Source organism: Megachile rotundata, chromosome 1 (genome assembly GCF_050947335.1).
Source record: "Megachile rotundata isolate GNS110a chromosome 1, iyMegRotu1, whole genome shotgun sequence".
Taxonomy (NCBI): domain Eukaryota; kingdom Metazoa; phylum Arthropoda; class Insecta; order Hymenoptera; family Megachilidae; genus Megachile; species Megachile rotundata.
This window is the reverse complement of record NC_134983.1, coordinates 3,552,111-3,572,851: the sequence shown is the minus strand read 5'-3', so window position 1 is coordinate 3,572,851 and position 20,741 is coordinate 3,552,111. Positions and strand designations below refer to the sequence as shown.

General features: G+C 29.9%; 1 protein-coding gene across 4 annotated transcripts in view; it reads left to right on the top strand.

Moving 5' to 3' along the window:
• cnn (phosphodiesterase 4D interacting protein centrosomin) overlaps positions 1-20,320 on the top strand; it is a 129,818-nt gene extending 109,498 nt beyond the window's left edge. For all 4 annotated transcript variants that reach the window (XM_012288385.2, XM_003704634.3, XM_012288387.2 and 1 more), the window contains 7 exons: positions 9,583-9,690; positions 14,384-15,625; positions 15,892-16,179; positions 16,915-17,139; positions 18,013-18,216; positions 18,851-19,085; positions 19,555-20,320. In XM_012288385.2, coding sequence (XP_012143775.1) covers positions 9,583-9,690; positions 14,384-15,625; positions 15,892-16,179; positions 16,915-17,139; positions 18,013-18,216; positions 18,851-19,085; positions 19,555-19,766 — 2,514 coding nt within the window. In that variant the 3' untranslated portion in view covers positions 19,767-20,320. The remainder of the gene's footprint in view (positions 1-9,582; positions 9,691-14,383; positions 15,626-15,891; positions 16,180-16,914; positions 17,140-18,012; positions 18,217-18,850; positions 19,086-19,554) is intronic.
• Positions 20,321-20,741: the final 421 nt, after the last annotated feature.

Sequence of the window (20,741 nt, the reverse complement as noted above, 5' to 3'; positions counted from 1 at the left end):
AAGTCACTTTATCATACAAGTTTTTTATTATACATACTATTTTATTTAAGTTATTTATTTTAAATACTTATAAGTTCTCCATTTAGTTTTAGCTATTTATTATAAAATTTCATTATCGTATCTTTAAAAACCATGAACTTACATCAAATTATTGAACTGATATTAACTGACTGATACTAATATTAAAATCTGGTAAGACTATAATTAAGATTAACTTTTCTAATTAATTTATTACATAATTTGGGGCATCAACGAAAGTAGAAAAGGGACATATTCTAGGCAATTTTACAACACTTAATTTCGCATAAATAACATCTAACAATTTGTGTACAAATATTTTTTCAAATTGACTTATAGTGATCTCATACCTGCCAGTACAAATGAAAAATTAAATCAAAATAATTAAAAGCTGGTACGCTGTATAGAGTAAATCAATCGTCGATCGTTCAATTTTTTCATAAATAAATTAATTGATTGTTTTCAACTTATGAATTTTCCAATTTTTCGGTTTTTCTCTAATATGAATACATTCAGTAGATTGTTGAGGTTGATTTAAAACCAACTGCTATAAAATAACGTATTATGAAAATGATAAAAAATGGACGTTTATTATATTGTGGAAACAAACACTTGCTGTTTAACCTGTGAGGAATTTGTTCTTTTAGCTCAGAGTTCCCCGATTCTGTTCCAAAACATATCCATGGACAAATCTATATATAGTTTAATTAAGCCATGCCTCAAGGTTTCAGTTCCCCCAAGGACTATAAATTCCAAATTTACTTTCGAAAACTAAATTTATGTCGATCTTTCATTCAGTAGCTTGTTAAATATAAATGACCGACATATTTCATTCTTAACGATATTGTTGATAACACATCTTTGATTATGCCTTTTTAAAATGCTATAAATTTGCAGTATTATTTCTCTGTTTCAGAAGAAAGTATTTGTTTATTGTCATTCCCTTATTATTATTATTTGTCAAAGTAAATTTAAATTGCATTTTTGTGTCAGAATTGTAAGGATCATGTAACGAAACGATAAAAATGATTGATAATATTCTTAATTTTTAGTATATGCTATAAATATTTGGAGTAACGAGAATTGAAAATTTATACAATTTGTGTGATACATATTAATTGTTTTAGTATTTCAACTTTTTTAAATTGCTTATTGCAATAAGTTAAACTAATTATCGTTCCTAATAAAACTACATCAATGTTAATCTATGATTTTTAAAAATTCAAATTAAACGGTTCAGATATTGTATACCAATTCGAACAAGACGATTCAAGTATGGTGTCCTAATTATAAAAAAATAGTAATATTCAACAACCTATTCATCAATTTATTAATTAATGAATGTTATAAATTAATAAATGTAAATACTGAAATTGTTGAAATGTGCTATCAACCATTCATAATGAGATTGTTGATATATTAATATATGGCATTATGAATTCAGCTACAAGTGAAATCAATTACGATACTGACTACTAGCAACAATTTTATTAGTAATTACTAATAATTACATTAATGGCAACCATTATAATATTTCTTACTTGTTGAATGAACCAAGCAAGTGTTGAAATTATTTTTATCATAGAAAATGAACATTTCTATAGCCTAGTGTGTCTCCCTCCCATGTAAATATACACGAAATTAGTATAGCTAGTTTAAAGTTTAAAAAAGAGATTGATTCCAGAATCAATTTCTCTACGAAAAACCGTGATGAAGATAAACTTTTAAACTTCACCAGCAATTTTAAATTTGACATTCAAAGTTGTATGCTTACAATATCCAATCATCACTTTCATTTGTTATATGGCATAACTCATGTTACTAGATGTGAAGGTGTACGGACAGCGCTATTATATGAAAAATTGTACAATATCGCATTAAGTATTGATCAAAATTTGTACAATTCTGCTTGAGAGGCACAAGAGCTAAAAAGCAGGAACTTCAGGCTGTGTTAAATATCGGTGGCAGTCTAACATGATATTCTTAAAAAGTTTTCAACATTGAGGATTAACTCTGGTGACCGAATACTAATTATTTTTAGAAATTTTCAGAGAAATTGATAGTTTCCGGCGATCCTTGTTTATTTTATGGTGTACTGATTAGGAGAGACAAGGACAATAGATATTTGGTTTTCAAAAATGTGCAAAAATGAGACTCTGTTTTGTTAGGATTTTGAAACCCAAGACACAATATGTGGCATCATTTCTTTTCCAAAATATTCTATGTACATTATTTAGGTCGGTAAAGAGCGCTTTTGTGAAAAAAAGTCTTCTATAAAAACTTGCATATCTTTTCTGCGCAAAATTACGAAATCAGGCTCTTTAACGACCTACATTATTGTAGAAAGAATATTTAAAAAAAAACATTATGACAAAATATTATTTTTTCCTGCCAAACACAATATAAGCTAAACAAAGATAGCCGGAGCTTATTAATTTTTCGCCAGAGTTGCTAAAAGTAATTCATAATATTCAGTCGCCAGAGCTCACCCTTAATCAAGTGTTTCTTTTATCTTATCTAACTTTATTAGCATTTTATTAAAAAGTTAATATCTCCAAAATGGTTTAACGTAGAATGACGATCCTGGACTCAAGTTCTCCATTATACTTTGAGCTAGAATTATCTTAGTCACAGTATAAAGCTAGCTACATGCGGAAACATTTACGTGGAAAGGAGACTAAAAAATGAGCTATAAATATAAATAAACTATACAAATTTTAATTTATTTAAAATAAAATAAATCGGAATCTCTTCTTTTCACAAATATTACTTTAAAGTTGTTTACTGATTCTAGTTCTTAGTATATGAATTTTTCATGGATGACAAATTTAAAGATAGGTGGAATGCTGTGCAAATACTTCATTCGCAACTGTTCCGTTAATTATGAAATTTATTATTCATTTATGTTTAATGAAATATGAGAAATTTATATTATATTATTTTACATATTATACAAGTGATAAGTTTGATACTCAACGTAATTTATTCGAGATAACCGGATTATTCATATTTTCGATAAACCAGAACATCTTCTAATTCATAAATTATACTATTTTAAAAATCTTTGGGTCATATTTCAGGTTTTTAAGAGAGATTTCCCATTCCGAGCAGTCAGAAAATTATTCTTATTACATTTTCTTATCCACTTCTTATCTACTTTTATACTCGAATTTATTAATATTAAAAGAGAAATAAATACCAAAATAATGCATTGCTGTGATGCCTTAAATGTATCTCATGTTTCTCACATCGGTTACTAAACAATCGATTTTTAAACTGTTAATTGACTAATCTCCATATTTTATATACATGAATATTTATACTGTCAACGCGGATTATTTTATTTATTTTATTACTTATTTACGGGATAAACCGTTGTATAAAAACAAACGTGATGTAATGGAGATATAACATGTTTTACAATGACTTAGAGCAAAAAATACACAAATTATAATTTAAATAAAAAAGAAGAAAAATAATATAATATAATATAATATAGAATATACCTGTCGCATATCACTATGAAAATTTAACATAATTAAAAATTAAAGAAGGTCAGTAAACGAGAGTTTTAAAGATGCAGTACAGTCTGAATTCCATATGAACATTACTGAACTGAGTTAACATCATTTCTAGTTCAATTTATGCAACTAAAGTAACCGTAATTAGCGCAATGTTGATGTTGCTGGACCGATCAAGATATACCTTCTGTCAATTTATGAAAGAATATAACGTTGTGCATTGTTTTCTATTGTGTAATGTTTAGAAATATAGATTATTGAGAATTAAATCATGATTGTGAGAATTAAACAGTATGCAACCACCGTGTTATTACAACTACTATAAGAAAGAAAATTTAATATCAAATATATGTACAAAATTAAAAAGTACTCCAATAGTTTATCTCATAAATAGTCTAAAATTGATAACTCTGAATGGGAAAACTCTCTTAAGAACATTTAAATTCACAAGACGATATTTTTTGACAATCACCTATATCCGTCTGTGCAGTACTTTAAGGGTTAATGATATTTAACGCGATAATCAAGAAGTTAAAAGTCAGATGGGCAATTCAGAGCTCTCGAATGTCCAGCGGCCATTGACAACATCCCACGCAGAAATTCCATGCTAAACAAGCGCGAATTAGCGATGTTTGACCGATCGAAATCGGCCAGGGTAGAATGCTTTTTAAGACGATCGGACTATCGAGTAATATTCGTGGAAGTCCCGGCGACATGCTATCTTCGAGATACCAAACCGAAGACGTGCCTTTCGTCTAATAATAGAGACAGTCCGCTCGCGAAGTCTGCGCGATCCGCTCACGACAGTCTTCGCACGAAAATCCGTTTCGACACTGTTCCAACCACCGTGGCTTTCCTCCACGACGAACGACAATAACAAAAACGACAAAAAGAAAAAGAAATAATAAAACACGATTGACGAATCCCGATCAGAAGACTCGAGGACTCGACCCGCGTATCCTTATTCTTTGCTTTTTGATTAAAACGACGCGACGATTAAAAACACGATCGATAAAACTGATTCGCGAGAAAAAGAAAACGAGTGACTACTTTTTCTTTTTATTTTTTTCCGAGAGAAAAATACGACATTCGAAAACGAAATTTCGAGGAACAAAATCGAATTATCACGAGACTGAAAAGCACAGGCTTTTCACGATTTTCCCTGTTTTGAAAGACGAATCGCCATTGAATTCGAAGATCGACTCAAGAGAAACGACACTTTCGTGATTTTTTTTATAAATATTTCTCCTGTTGCTGGATATTCACCAGTGCTAATTTGTATCGTAGCATTTGCGTCGAGTATCCGTTTAAGGGTCAATTTGATATTATCGAACGGAAATCGAACAATCGATTAAAAATGTTCTCCTGTTTGTGTGCCTCGATGAGGATGGAGGTAGGTAAACTTACCGAGTGCCGTGTTTGAAAAAAGAATTTGAATTCAAACTATTTTGTTTTATTGCGTTTATGACTACGTAGACGAGAATAACGTAAGCTGGACACCCTTAGCGAAAATAAGTGCAACTCTTTTTTTAAATAATCGTATTTCATTGTAGTGATTTTAAATGCAACAACAAAATATATGGGAAAGGATGGATATTTTCAATAAAAATAAGTATTAGTCTTATTTTGTATATAAAAAGCAACACTTTACTATAATAATCTCTTATGCTGTTGTAACGAAGTTAGACATAGGGGAAATGGGATGAAATAGATAGCTAGTGAAAATAAGTTTCAATTCTGAAATAAACTAAACATAAAATAAAATAACTTTTCAATTCTTAAGTGAAAAAACATAATATTCTTACGTAGCAACAAAATTATGTACAAAGTGATAACGTGGATCATTTTTTTTCCTGTGTACAGCAATTATTTAAAGGAAATGGTGGAGGAGAAGTTGTAGTATATTTTACTAGCAACGCGATGAGATTTATCAATGCTTTATATTTTCATTATATTTCGAGAAAGGTGACCTGTTTTTTGAATGAAATTGTATATATTTTTAATGTTGTATAAAAGCACGAGACAAAACATGTACATGTTTGTAATCTTTATGGCAGATCATAGATAACCTAAATCTAAAGAAATACAGAAACCAAACCTATAAGTGAAACTAAATTTTTTTTATTTTAAAAATATTTCAATGCAGCTGTATTTATGTAATGGAATCATTACAGTAATAGAAATATTCTTTTAAAGACGAACAATTAAAAGTTGTTTTGCATTTTCACGACCATTTCTTCTAATAAGAACAGAGACCAAATTATATGATTATCATTTGTGTCAATTTGAAAAATTCTGCACTTGCACGACTACAAGTCTTTCAAATATTACAAGTGTACAAAATCTACGAGAACATGATTTTTTTCGGTATATTCAATTATATAATTCATTAATAATTAACCGAACGATAGAAATTTTTATAGAAAAATTCGATAGTCCGATGAGTTTATAAATCCACGTCGATATAACTTTTGGGAATAATGATATGCAATTTACATAATAATCCAAATTAAAGAGAAACAAATTTTCAAATATAATTCATAACTATAAATGAAATGTTTAATGTACGATTATTGCTAACACAGTGTTTGGTTCGTGCTCAGATACTGGGATTTTAAATGGCAATAAATACAACTAATCCTTGATTACACGAGTTCTAATAGGCCTAACAAATTCATGTTTACTAATAGAAGTCACGTAGAACATTATACGTAGTCCTATCAATCTGTAGTGACAACATATTAACCATTTGCACTGTAATAACGAGCTACACAATTACCGCATTTGAACTTCGAATATGATAAACCTTTGTTTATATTTTTAGCAGATTTTAATTTTCACTTTTAGTTTAATTATAATTTGCATGGTTGAAAACCTTGAAATGTAAAATAGAAATAACATTTTAACTTTTTTGTATTTGTTTTAATATTGTAGCAGTGAACAGTCAGTTATGTCTGACGCTCCTACCTGATAAATCATAGGGGTTAATAAACGCAATATTGCGGTCAGGTGCCCCCTTTAGACTGTTTTATATGATACATTCTTATCCATATATTATTATATATATATATATTTCAAAAAACTTGTTATTGAATTACAGTTATAAGTCTTGACGTATTGATAACATATATTTTATATGAGAAACAGTAGTACTGAGTACCAATAATCTTGAAATTTATTATTTAAATTACAATACCAGATATGGATGCACTTGTTTCTTTTTAAATTTCAATTAAAAATTTTAAACTTCAAATTTTATTCTTTAAGTGGTTTAAATGCATGTACTGGGTAGTGTTAACAATATTTTTAATGTGATCCAGTAAGAAAAAGATCCATGGTGACATCGTAGAATTTATAGGCTATTTTATAAGTGTGCTTATTTCGATCCATTTATTACTTAAAAAACTTACTACTGGTCTACAACGAAGGGGAGTCTTGCTGATTTAATAATGCATATTTTATGTGAATCAATTTTAGTAACTATCAATTATTTTTAAAGTTATTATTTAAAAATTGTAAGTACAGTAGACTTTTGTATAACGTGGGTATTGTTTTGCGTGCTAATATGAATTTATGCTATACAGGAATTTTTCTTACATAACATGTATAATCTAAACACGTTTTAAATGATTATTACTATGGCCATATTTTCACTTTCTACGTTTTATCAAATAGGGCAGCATTCTAGAAATAAATAACATACATGTACAGTTGATTAGAAAAGAAACATGTAACTAATGTATGTCAAACATCCTTTATTTCATTGAAATTGAAATTTATACGATGAAGAATACAACATAATACGCGACTAAAGCAGATTTAATTCTTAAGTTCAAGCAATCGCGTGATATGAAGACAGTAATCGCAATATTTTTGGTGCATTAGAAGAATTTGTTGTAAGAACTCGTCTTACACTCTACTGTATTTATTGCCATTTGAAATTCCAATATAAAAGTACGGACCAAGTACTTTGTTATCAATACTTCCACACGAAACATTTGTTCTAAATCATATCTACAAATTTTATCTTAATTTCCTTTTAAATTGTTCTAAATTATGATTTGTAGTCTCATCAATTTGTAGATGTAACATAATAGTAAGTACAATGTTTGAGGATGTTCCATCTGTTTTTTTTTTTCATTTTTTTCCTGTCTGATCTTAAAAGTTGTGGACAGATACATGAATGAATTTTGGCACTATTTTATATTATATTAAAAAATATATAACATTCCGTTTAAAAAGATAACGGTCACTTTCCCGAAAAATAATCCCAAAAAATAAAAAGTTGATAGCAAATACATTTATTATAAATACATTCATTATAAAGAAGATTAATTAGTTATCTAAATGTCAAAATAAAAATTAAACAGTAAAATCATTAAATCGTCCATATTCAATTTTACACTATTAAACACCTCATAATTTATTTCTCTTACAATATTTACCTTCATTGTAGTTTCCATCCATTAATATGTGATGTGAAAATATTACAAGCAATAGTTGTGAAATTTTCATTTTATTTAATCACTTCGATTCTTATTTACATCCTATACGATATTATAATTTCAATAATTTATAATTGTAGTAGACTGCCGCTATATTACTTCGTTTATATTGCCGGTTGCGCAAATTCAACTCTTTAAAGTTGCAACTTCAGAAATTTTCGAATTTACGAGTTTGCACGCTTACAGATTTTCAGATTACAATGTTGGAAGTTTAAAAACTAACAAAGTTGAAAGTTATAAACGTTACAAAGTTTTAAGTTTTTAAATTTACAGAGTTGCAATTTCACAAATGTTCAAAGTTGCAAGTCTTCAGATTTTTAGATTTACGAAGTTGCAAGTTTATAAACTTTTATATTTCTATTCCTAATAGCCAAATATTAAAATTTACTAATTTCTCGATTTTCGAATCTCTGTATTTAGAAATTGAAAACTTCTTAACACGTAGTGTTCAATAAACGGTCAAAGATCGCTCCAGAACTTCGTAGAACGTTCCTATAATCGTTTTTGTTTTCAAATTTGACGAACAATGTCCCGACGCGCTTCCCTTCCGTTTGTGTACTTCCCGCCTCGTTGGTTTCGGGGAGAGTGGTGCGGTGCGGGAGGGCGGCTGCGAGACATCGCGAAATTTCGAGCAGACTAGAAGTTCTGGAGAATTATTGGAAATCTATTATAAAAGGGGGGGTAATCGCGATCGAGAGTCAGTGCGTAAACAGTAACGCGTTAGTAAACCTCAACTGATTTTTTGTAGACTTGTATTCTCTTTAAAATATATTTGAATTCTCTTTAAAAATACAATTCCTTTTTCTTCCAACCCGTGCAGTTGAAAAACGTGTTGCTTCGTTCGAATAGACCGGCAAATTTCGTTTCGAGCAGACAATTTTAACTCAAGATTCTTCTATCGAGCAAATTCCCCGAACACGTAGTTTTCTGCATTGCTTATTTCAAATGCTCGTACATTTTCGTCGGCGGCAATATAACGAGAGTTTACTACAATATCGCTATTTTTCTGCTTATCTTCTGCTTTCTCCATTCGCTCCTCGCTTTTGCAACACAAGATTTAAATTCCCAGAACTAACTAGGCAGGTGTAACATTAACGATAAATAGGAAAATTAAGCGTTCAAAACATCGGTAGAGCATTAATTGTGTGAAACTACAAATTAGATCTATTTGTTTGCTTTTAGGGGCCAGATATTGTAACCCTTGTCTCGCCTCGCAGTTGGTCAAGAAAACCGAAACTCTAAATTACCTAAATCACGAAAACAAAAAACTGAACACGATTAAATAAGCATGCAAACGTTCCTCCGTTTTTACCCTCGATTATCATCGCCCGGGTTACCACAAGTTCCATGAACACCGAGATTCATTCGATTCGTTTTAATTCGCACGATTTAAATCTAAAAAATTTTGTCGCACGCAACTTTTGTACATTACACACCATCTTTGTAATCGCAGCTGTTCTGCAAATAAAGCCTACCGATCGTTTAAACCGATTTTGTTTCCGAGTTTTATTGACGAGAACAATACTTTATATGTGCAGCAACGATTCGACGAAATGGAAGCCAAAATTAACGACCTACGAGACCAAATAGAGACGATCAAGGCTGAGAAGAATCGTTTGGAGAAGCAGATTGAAGTTGAATCGGAGGTAATTTTTTGTTAATCAATTCATTCATTTTTCTCGAAAGTTAATCTTTAATCTTTTCATTAACATTAACGATGTATAGTTAGGTCTTATAGGATACCTTCACATAACACGGTGATATGTCGAAGGAAAACAAAGATTAAAACATTGCAAATTCATAACTTTATAAATTTAAATATTTAATCCTTTTGCGTTCATTAATTTCTTTTACCAACTCTTTAATCTATAAAATAGATTCAGAAAGGGCAAAATTTGATAAAATTTTGCTCGATAAAATTTTAGTATTTGAGGCTTTAAAAACTTGGGTAATTAGAAGTTTGAAAATTTAAATAATGGAAATTTATAAAGGTCAAAATTTTTAAATTTACAAGTTTGAGATTTTCAAATTCCGAAAATGAATTATTTAAATTTATATATTTCTTTGTTTGAAGATTTGAAAGTTTATTAATTTTGCAAATTGAAGATTTAAAAATTAAGGAACTATACTATTTGAAATTTGGGACAATAGAAATTTAGATAGTAAATTGTAGATGAAAATTTAGATAGTAAATTGTAAATAGAAATTTAGATAGGAAAATGTTAGAAATTGGTAAACTTAGTTCGAAAGTTAAATAGGAAATTTTGGTTGGAAATTTAGATAGGAGAATTTAACTAGAAATTTAGTTAGAAATTCGGCCAATTGTGGTTTCCAAGTAATTTCAAATTTTAGAATGTAGAAATACGAGGATCTGATAATTTAAGAAATTGTTGATTTGAAAACTTAAGAATCTGATAATTTACGAAATTTAATTTAACAATTTTGAGAATATTAATTGAATGTTGGAAGAACGATGTTTTGAAGATATGGGAATTTGAAATTTCCGAATTTCAAAGTATATAAATTTGAAATTTCTAGGTTTCACAATTATTGTGCATAATTATGAAAATGTAAGATGCATAAAAAACGATGAAAATATTAACAAAACTTTTAAGTAGGTTTCTTATATTCAGAGAGCAATCATCATTTTTCTATCAAATATTTCTTATACGCGTTCGTATAGTGTATATTGATCTCCAAATTACCTAATGGATATAAAATATAGATATAAAATATAATATAAAAAGTTTCATTCTAAGCTTCTACGTATACATATTGACAATATTTAAATCTCTAAATTTAAGAATTATGAAAATTTTGAGGAGAAAGAAATTTAAGAACTCGGAAATCTTTACACATAGAGATACGCGAATTTTTAAGATTAAAAATTTGGAAACTTAGTAAATTAAGAAAATTAGAACTAAGGATATGTAGAGATTTAGAATTTTGAGAAAGAACTTCACATATTTATATGTATGTGTAAAACTAGTTCTGATCAAATGAAATTTGTAGTTTAAGTGACGATCGTATTTTACAAAAGAAATCATGACAAAGCATTGTTGGCTTCAAAATCTTGGCAAAAAAAGTTGCATTTTTGCACATTTTTGGAAAAAGAATATGTAATATCTTTGTTTCTTCCTAAATAGTATAAGATCGCCAGAACTTCTTAATTTTTCGCCAGAGTTGTTAAAAATCATATCCACAATATTCGGTCGCCAAAGCTGACCCTTAACTCGGGTACTAGAAGTTCCATTGCAATTACTTCTCACAATTTGATATGTTCTTTCCAATTCCTCTTTTAATTTGTTTCATAATATAATCCACTTAATCCGCAATTATCTTTGATCACGTTTCACGAGAAATAAGAGTCAGTTAACCAATGCAATTTAAATGTCCACTCTTACCACCCACGTATCATTTGTACAAGTTAGTACAATTTCTAAAGTGACTCTCACTTACTTTCAAGTAAGATCTTTTCTCCGCGTTAAGTATTTTTTTAGTTTACTCTTTTACGTACTAAAGTTAACAATCTTCGGTTAGTAAAAACCGAATAAACGTAAATTTACTCATCGTTTTATCAAATGGCTAGCTAATGAGTAGGATACGTAGTATGATTGTTATATCTCGAATTTGATAAGCGATGAGAAAAAATTGTTTTGGAAAAAATTGAATGATATAATATTTATTTTTCTACTATCTCATTTTTTTTAATGAATGCCACGTTTGAACAAAAAATGCAAATGCACCTGTTTTAATCCCTTTCCATACTCTGAAGGATTTCGTGACACATTCACTGTTTAAATGTAATGAAGCTTAATCGAATTTTTAATACACTTCAATTTGTAGTTTAATTCTTAATGGTCACACTGGGGTATGAAACGCCCCCTGTCAATTTAGCTCCCATTTTAGCCACTTTATATCTTGAAAATGTGAATAAATATCTTTTCTGAAATATCGGAATTTTTTTCCTCAAACTGTTATACTTCAAAAGTGTTCAGCTAACAGTTTACTTCTTTACATTAAGGTGGAACGTTTTTAAATTTACTGACATTAGCTGTGAAATATGTTAAAATAACTTTCAGATATTATTTATAATTTTGTTGAAGTTCAAATAATTTGTAACTTCTTTGTAACAAACATTTTTAGTGGCTGGGATCTTAAATATTTCAGTATGCTATATATGTTATTCTGATAACGCGTGACTATTAAGGGTTAAGTTTAAATATAATTTGCATAGTTAATTACTGAATACAAAATCGACATAATAATTTAACCTTTTTTATTTATACTAATGTTTCAGTAGATAATTAAAGCCAACTAACGCATCCGACAAATAAATCGTATAACAAGGGGTTAAAACGCAATTGCATATTTTTTCTTACTCGTATCAATTCCCCAAAACGTTCTGTGTAAAATAATATTAAAGTACAGTATTTAACACTAGATTTACGGAATTCCACAAAATTACGGATCTTAGATTTCTTATTTTAAATTACAAAAGTTATTAAGATATATTTGTAAAAATGTATGACAACTTTCGTCAAGTTGAACAATTATTACATTAGGTAGTTAACGTGTCATCCCTAATTTCTTTTTCTACTTTAATTTCAATTTCGAAAAGTGTAGCCATCAAACATCCGTAAATCTATATTAACCCCTTGCCGTGCTTTGACAAGTCTCACTCGTGACGCACTCACAACTCAAATGTGATTAATGTTACTCAAATTTTGAATACTCTTCAACTTGAATTTTAGATCCAACTGTAATTTGCGTTGTCAAGGATGCCTAAATATAAAATGCTTAGAACATTTTAATTTTCTTTGGTCGTTTTAATGTTATAGTCCTGAATGGTTAGTCTTGACTGACGCACTTCATAAATAAATGGCACGGCAAGGGGTTAAAAAACAAATATTTTCAGTAATATCTCATATTTTTAATAGCTTGAGAGTTTCATGAAAGATGCGCACTTGCATACAGTGTATATATCATAAATAATTCTCAACGACAAATTAATGCTGACAAATGGTTTGGAACACAGTCTAACGCCATAACCACCACCCGCTCACGATCGCAATCTTCATTCTTATCTATGAGGTTAACTTAAAGAATAAGAGTGCTTATTCGTTACTCTGGAAAACATGAGAGAACGAATCAAACTGCATTGTTCAAATGTAAACAGCGATCAAATTAATTTTGTTATGAAAGACGTACAGAAGAAAAGTGTACTACGTGAAAATTTAAATATTTTTAAGGAAATCAGTACACGATTCATAAACATGTGAGAGATCACATGAAATATTAATATTTTGAACATTGTACGCAGAATGTTCTAACAAGTGCAAACGAGTAAAAATTAGTATACAATTCCATTTAAAAAAAATGTGCATTTACGTTATTTGAATGTAATGTTCATGAAGTAAATGAAGTAGAAAAATAGACGTTATCATACCATTCAACTTAATCCTGAATAGTTTTTTCTATTTCTCAGTAGATTCGAGATATCACATGTCTCAATATGTAATTCATCCAGCATATCTTGAGTTTATTCGGGTGTTAATTGATATTGCATGTAACTTACATATAATCAGTTATTGTATTTCTAAAAAGGAGTTTTTACATTTGTGTAAACGATTATTTTAAAATCTGATTACTCCATTTCCATATGACTTTTCTTTCATTTTCCCATGTTCACATTTTTAAATCTTTATAACATAGTGACTCATTTCGTAAAACCTTTCTAAGAAGTTCCAAAAGTAAAGAAGCTTTCATATAAATTTCATGTACAATCAGTTTTTACAGTAATAATAATAAAATAAATAATCAGAAACAGAGGAACTTCTCTTTGCAAAAGACTATTGTTATATTGTGACATTCATACGTATTATTATGTACAGTACTGAAATTTTAAAAGAAAAATACCATAATGTTATAGAAGATACCTTTTTACTAAAAGCACCTTGTATATACAGAATGTTCTAACTGTAGGACGTCACTTAAATATTTTCCTTGAATATTATTATATAAAATAAGTTCTCAGAATAAATTTACAATGTTTTAAAATGAATGAAATACTTTCATTGTAAAAACTGAAATGTATCTTGAAAAAACAATGAACAACTATGTTACAAAAGTTAACTGTACATTAAGTGTATAAAAAGAATGATCTAAAAAGAACTATTGATAGATTTTGCATACAGAAATAAAGAAAAGTATCTATGTGGCCTTTTTCAGTAAGGATATTAAAACTACAAAGGCCAAATAAAAATCGTTGTAAATCGACAAATTCCGCTATAATATACACATCAATTTTGAAATGGAGTCTAACTGTATTTTTTTCAGGAACTGCAGGGACGACTTCAAGACAAGGAGCAAAAGATAGAAGTTCTCGAGATCGAGAAGCAGACGATAAAGGAGCAACTACAGGACAAGGAGAAGGAGCTCGATAAGATGAAAGAAACAGCGAAAAACGAAGCTGAGGTGATGGTCGAACGAGAAGACCTTCTTCGACAGCTTCAGCTACGAGACGCTGAAATCGAGGAAAAGAACCAGAAGATCGAGCAGCTAGCGAAAGAGCTGCACATGAAGACGCAGAATCTGCAGCAGCTGGTGAACACGGAATTGTGGAGCAAAAACAAGGAAATAGCGAAGCTCCACAATCACATGACCGTCAACCATTGTCACGAAAGGAGCCGAAACAAGTCGGACATGATGCACGAGAGCGCCAGCGCGCAGCTATCGACCCTGGTGAAAGAATTGAACGACATTGGTATCAGAGTTACGTTTACCAATGAGGTGATCCAGCTGAATTACGTCGACGGGAATGAGCCCATAGACGTAAAAACTATGACGGACTATGTGCAGAAGCTGGTGATGCAAAAAAACGAGTTGGAGAAAGAAGTAGACTACCTGAAGTGGTTGAAACTGGTCTCGAGACCGGAGATCGCGACGGAGATCGACGGATACGGGGATAACCAAACCGAAAGAGCGAAAAAATATTGCGAGCTATTACGTACTCATCTGAAAGACTTAATGAAGTTCATGAAGGAGATGATGAAGACCGTGGATCACGCGGACACGGTTGGTAATGAGCATAAGAGAATCGTGCTCGATGTGTTGATGAATTCGAAGATATTGTCCGATGATTTCGTTAACGCGTTGGAGGGTCTCTCGGCTAACGATTTTCCGTTCAACGTGGATCAAATGAACGCTAAATCGATCGACAATTCTGTGAAGAAAAGCTGGTCGGAGAATTTACTGAGTGCTACGAAAAATCATGGCTCGACGCAGTCTGATTCAGAAGCGTTCTCGGAACCTGATAGAACCGTCTCGTTGGCTAGAATTGGGTTGCAGGAGACGCAACAGAAATCTTTGAACCGATCCAGATTTTCTAAGTATACCAAAACATTCAGCGATTCTGAGGATTCCATGGAGTACGTGCCTTATCACAAAATCCACCAAAATGATATAAACGATTCTGAGACTAACCATCACATACAAGAGCTCAAGGAAACGAACGCTTTATTGTACACGGAGCTTAGTGCTCTCAGAAATGAAATGACCAGCAAAATTTCTTTCGATTGTGTGAGTATCAGTTACTCTTACTGTTTAGATAATAATTTCCTGACAAATTTCATTACTATTCTATTTGCACTCCCCGGAAGGAGGATTAAAAGGTGAATTAAATTAGTAGCACATACGCTTGTGGAAAAAATTATATTTTAAATAATAAATATAAATTTTATTCTAAAAATTTAAGTGCTTTCAATAATGTTGAAAACTTGTAAAGATTATTATGCTTACATTAGTTTGTTATTACGGTTAAAATACTCTTTTCAAATGTTTTTCAGGAATTTGATGATAAAATATCCCCGCTAATCATCAAATTGGAAAAATCACAAAAATTCTGCGAGAAATTGCAGTCGTCTTTGGAGAGAAGAGTACATGAGGTACATGTATTGAAAAAGGAAAGCAAGCAAAACTGCGCTCGCAGAGCACAGTTGGAGAAGAAATTAGTTGATCTGGAAAGCATGGCAGCAGAAATGAATAAACAGAAAGCAGAATTGATGCATTACAAAGAAAACTCTGAGAGGAAAGCTGCGGAGATGCTGATAACACTTAATAGAGAAAACGATGCGGTAATAAGTTATTTCTCTAACTGTATTGCAATATAAATACTGTAATATTCGGAAACAGTTGTGTACCGTAATTAAGATACAAATTCTTCTTTAAACTTCTTATTAATACTCAAATTACCAAACCGGTTAAGTAACCTGTTTATAAGTTAATTAAATTATATTGCAATGTTTGTTAAGTTGCTTGCGTTGAAATCTGTGTTGATTTTTGTAGAGTAACAAATTAATGTTTACATTAATTTATATTTTATCGTATATTTATTTAATTTTCTATTTTAGTTTTAATTTTTAATTAAATGTGCATTATGCGTTGGGCCCATTTAGTATGAACAAAACAATTTATTTGGTTCTAATATTAATAGTAAAGTTTGATAGAAAAAAATACTTAAGTACAATCCCTGTTCATACAAATATTGTACTTGTAGTTGTTGGTATATTTATTGCATAAAATATTGCAACAGAGTATTTTTAAATTTTCAATAAAAATAAGAGTTACTTAATCTTCCAAGAAACGAGTGTAATAAAAGGAATATTTTTTTTTTTAACAATTTTTGAATAACCAATAAAAAGAATGAAAGATAAAAAATATTGTATATTGTACATCACTTAATGGAGCAATTGTTTCTGATCAATGTTTAAAAACTGTATCTCTATTCAATTGAAAGAAATTGCAATTATTAATTGTAAATTATCACATGAACATTTCTTGATGACGATTTAACTTTTATGAAATTGTAGTTGAGAACGCGAATTAAGAAATTAGAAGAGGAAAACGAAGCTGCCAAAGTAAGCATATCAGCGTTAACAAAGGAACTGGACCATCTTACTTTATCGCACAGTCAAATTCTCGTGGAGAATACCAAGTTAACAAATGACAAATTGCGTTTGGAACAAGAAGTGAGGAAAACGGAGAGTAGATGTGATATGACCGTCCGTTCTATGCATGACAAATTTAACAAAGAGGTAAGGTTTCCGAGATTAATCTTACAAAATAATAGAAATCATTCTTTCATCATAAGTTGCCCAATTCACTAAATAAATTTACAAATAACATGCAAGTATACTTCAATACATGCTGAAGATTCGTTCACAGAATACAAAACGTTAAATGAAGCGTTAGACGTGGTCAGTTTAGCACACAGTGAATGGGATAAGGAAATATTAAGAATATAGAAGTCTTGCTTTAATTTTCAGCTAATTTTATATCATCTCATAACATACATAATATATATACTTAGTGTTCAGTTTACTATTGCCAAATTGTGTCAATGTATTCCATATGAAAAAATAGAGAAAAGAATTTTATATTGACATAGAGTTTTAAATGCTTTGTTGAAAGTCATGTCCAGAGTACAAAATGACTTCTTACGCTTTGTGTTTCAATACCACATGTAATGTCTCTCACTTTTGTGCATAAAATTTTACCAATATGTTCTATAAATAAAAATAATATAAAAATGTTATGTAAACATAGGCTCTTAAATATTTTATTTAAAGATTATAAGGAATGTACAAAATGATAATTGACGATTTTTTTCTTCAACACTATATATGAATAATAATTGTCAATTGTCAACTTTTATATTTTTTTTAATAACTTTAAAAAATGCATTCATGAGCCTATGTTCATATATGCGTTTTTATTAATAGAATATGATAGTAAAGTTATGCGGACAAACTAGGTCACCTTATCGAATCAGCTTTAAATGGAATTTTACTGTAATGTTGAACAAAAATTTAATCATTTCTACATATTTAACTAATTCATGTCTTTTTCGTATACATGTCTATATTATGTAAGTTTGAAATATAATTTTTGGCAATGTTCTCTTTCAGATATCGGATCTGAATCAAATAAACGAATCTCACAGGGTAAGGTTACAGGAGCTAGAGGTCGCTAACAAGGAACTCCGAAGACATGTTGCAGTTTGCGAAGCGAGTGATTCGGCGCCTAGTTCTAGTGGTGTTTCTTCAATACCTACAGAAGCTATACTTAAACAAACATGCGAGGATATCATGCAAGAATATCAAACATACAACGTTAGTCCATAATTTATATTCACGATTAAGCTTAACCTCTTACCATTCTTTATCTTTCTATCATCTTGATCCAAATTAATTTCTATGTTGTCAGACAATTTTCATAAAGACTTTACTACATATTTGGTAAAGTAGAATCGCATGTGATCCAAACTATTTTTAGCTATTTTCAATTAGATAAAAAGAAGTTATTAACTTGTATTTATATTTGTGTTTATTTAGTAAGGATTAATAATTGATTTATACAGTGGGTTCCATTCAAAGCAACTACACTTATCTCTGAAACTTTTTGCTATTGAACAAAATATTTAAAGTACAGCTTATTCTATATAAGTTACTTCTTCACCCTGTATCTTTTCAATTCTGATAGAAATTGTTCTATATTAAGTTATTTATTACTTTTTTATTTTAATGTTAAACCTGTAACACTATTAACTGTAGTTAATTTTGGTACTAGTATTACTATTTACTCTATGCAAATTGGATTGAGATAATGGAAAGGAGTTACAGTTTTCAATATCAATCTTTTATATTTTGTCACTTTTTTACATGCGAATAAGATGATTTTTCAAAATAATCTAATGTTTAAAGAGTTAAACAGTTATATAATTAAACAATATGTTATTTTGTATAGAATTCACAATATTGGTTACCTGTGGTAAATTACCCAACAATGGGAGGACGTAGCAAGACAAGTTGTTCACCAGACTTAGGGATTGAAAGCGATGCAGCTGTTACAACTATGAGACCACTGAAGGATACTTTGAAAATCACGGAATCAATGACTAATTTATTAAGCGATGAAGATAATGGCAATAGCAACAGACCAGTTCGGGAAATGGATAATGAAAGCCCATTGCCATTAGAAGGTAAAAGAAAGCTCGCTACAATTTTATAATAATTCTTATTTAATTTTTTCAAAAATATATATGATTTTGTTACATATTTTACTGAAAATTGTTTCCAATAATTTGTCTAAATTCTCTGAAACTTCAACTACTTATTCTAAAATTTTTAATTATTGGTAACTTTTTAGGATTAAAAAATAATTAAAAGCTGGTTTCTGGGGAAATAATACTTTTTAGCAACGTGTATAATTTTAAAATAATTGTTGAAAATTATCTTTATAGAAATTATGCTACAATTATTTTTAATAGTTCTACCAAACATTTTGAAAACAATCTAATTATTCAAAGGTTGTTAATTGTCTATAATTTTATAATAGTTATAAATAATAATTCTCTCAAACTTAAAACCATTTATTTACGAATTTCTTCACTATCTAAACTATTACAGATGCAGAATGTAATAACTAAAAATTCAATTTTATTTTCTCAGGTCTCGACGAAGTGGAAGCTTTAAAACAAGAAAATGAAACGCTGAAGAGAAGGTTGATGAAAACAAGAAGGGCATTAGAAGATACCTTCCAACATTTGTCTGCATCGAATAAAAATAAGAAGAACGTCGAAAAGGCTATAGCAAAACAGTTACAAATTACTAAGAGTATACTGAAAAAAACAAGGACGTACGAGGAACCGTTGGATAATTGACAGGAATGGAAAAGAGAGAATTTTATACATGACAGAGAAATCAGAATGCAAAGTTGCTGTTGGTTGCAGATTTAAAAATTTAACATCATAATTTATTTTTTATAATCACGTTTTTATTATACTCTCATTTTTACTGCTGAACGATTCTCTTTAAATTTCGTGTAAAAATTTATGAATTGGCAGATGACAGCGGCATTTGTTATATCTTGTGCAAACAACGACAAAATATTTTCATAGATTTGTCAAGTGTTAAAATGATAAAAAGGGGAAATGGAAATGTGAGGGAAAAGCATACTTCATAAAGGAAGATGAAACTGTACATTGTGAGTTTTGTATATAATTATGTAAGCGTTCTAATATTCTTTTGTAGATTTTTTCTTCTCTCCAAAGATTTACGCAGTTTTATTTGCAAGAAAGAACTGTCCATTTTATCACATTTCGTGTTCTTCAAGACCAGAAATTCATGCTCGTGTACATATAAACTCAGAATTATCATTTTATTCAGCATCTGTACATAGTCCCATAAATAAAGTGCCATTGATATTTGACAAAAATTGAAATTTATCAACCAATTATTTCCTAATATCAATTCCTAGTTTCCTTCATATACTTCTTGTTTATTTAACTGCAATTTATATTTCAGTAAGAGCTGTACACAATATTTACTTGCTCTACTTGTAATATGACTTGCAAATTGTTTTCTTAACACGTTCACGCCGGGGCGAATATTTACGTTACGCTTCGTGGGGCGGTGCGACATTGTTGCTCCTTCGAAGCTTCGAACGCGCTAAATACGAGATCAAAACAGTTTTGACATTGAGTTTTCGGAACGTATACTTCTTGCATCAAGTGTAAAGGTAGGTAAAATGATCTTTTCTCCTACAGAGGCGGTTAGCACTTTTCCTTTTTGAATTTTTCACAGAGAAATCGAAGAATGTGAAATAGAAAAGAAAAAACGGTCAAGAAAACACATAC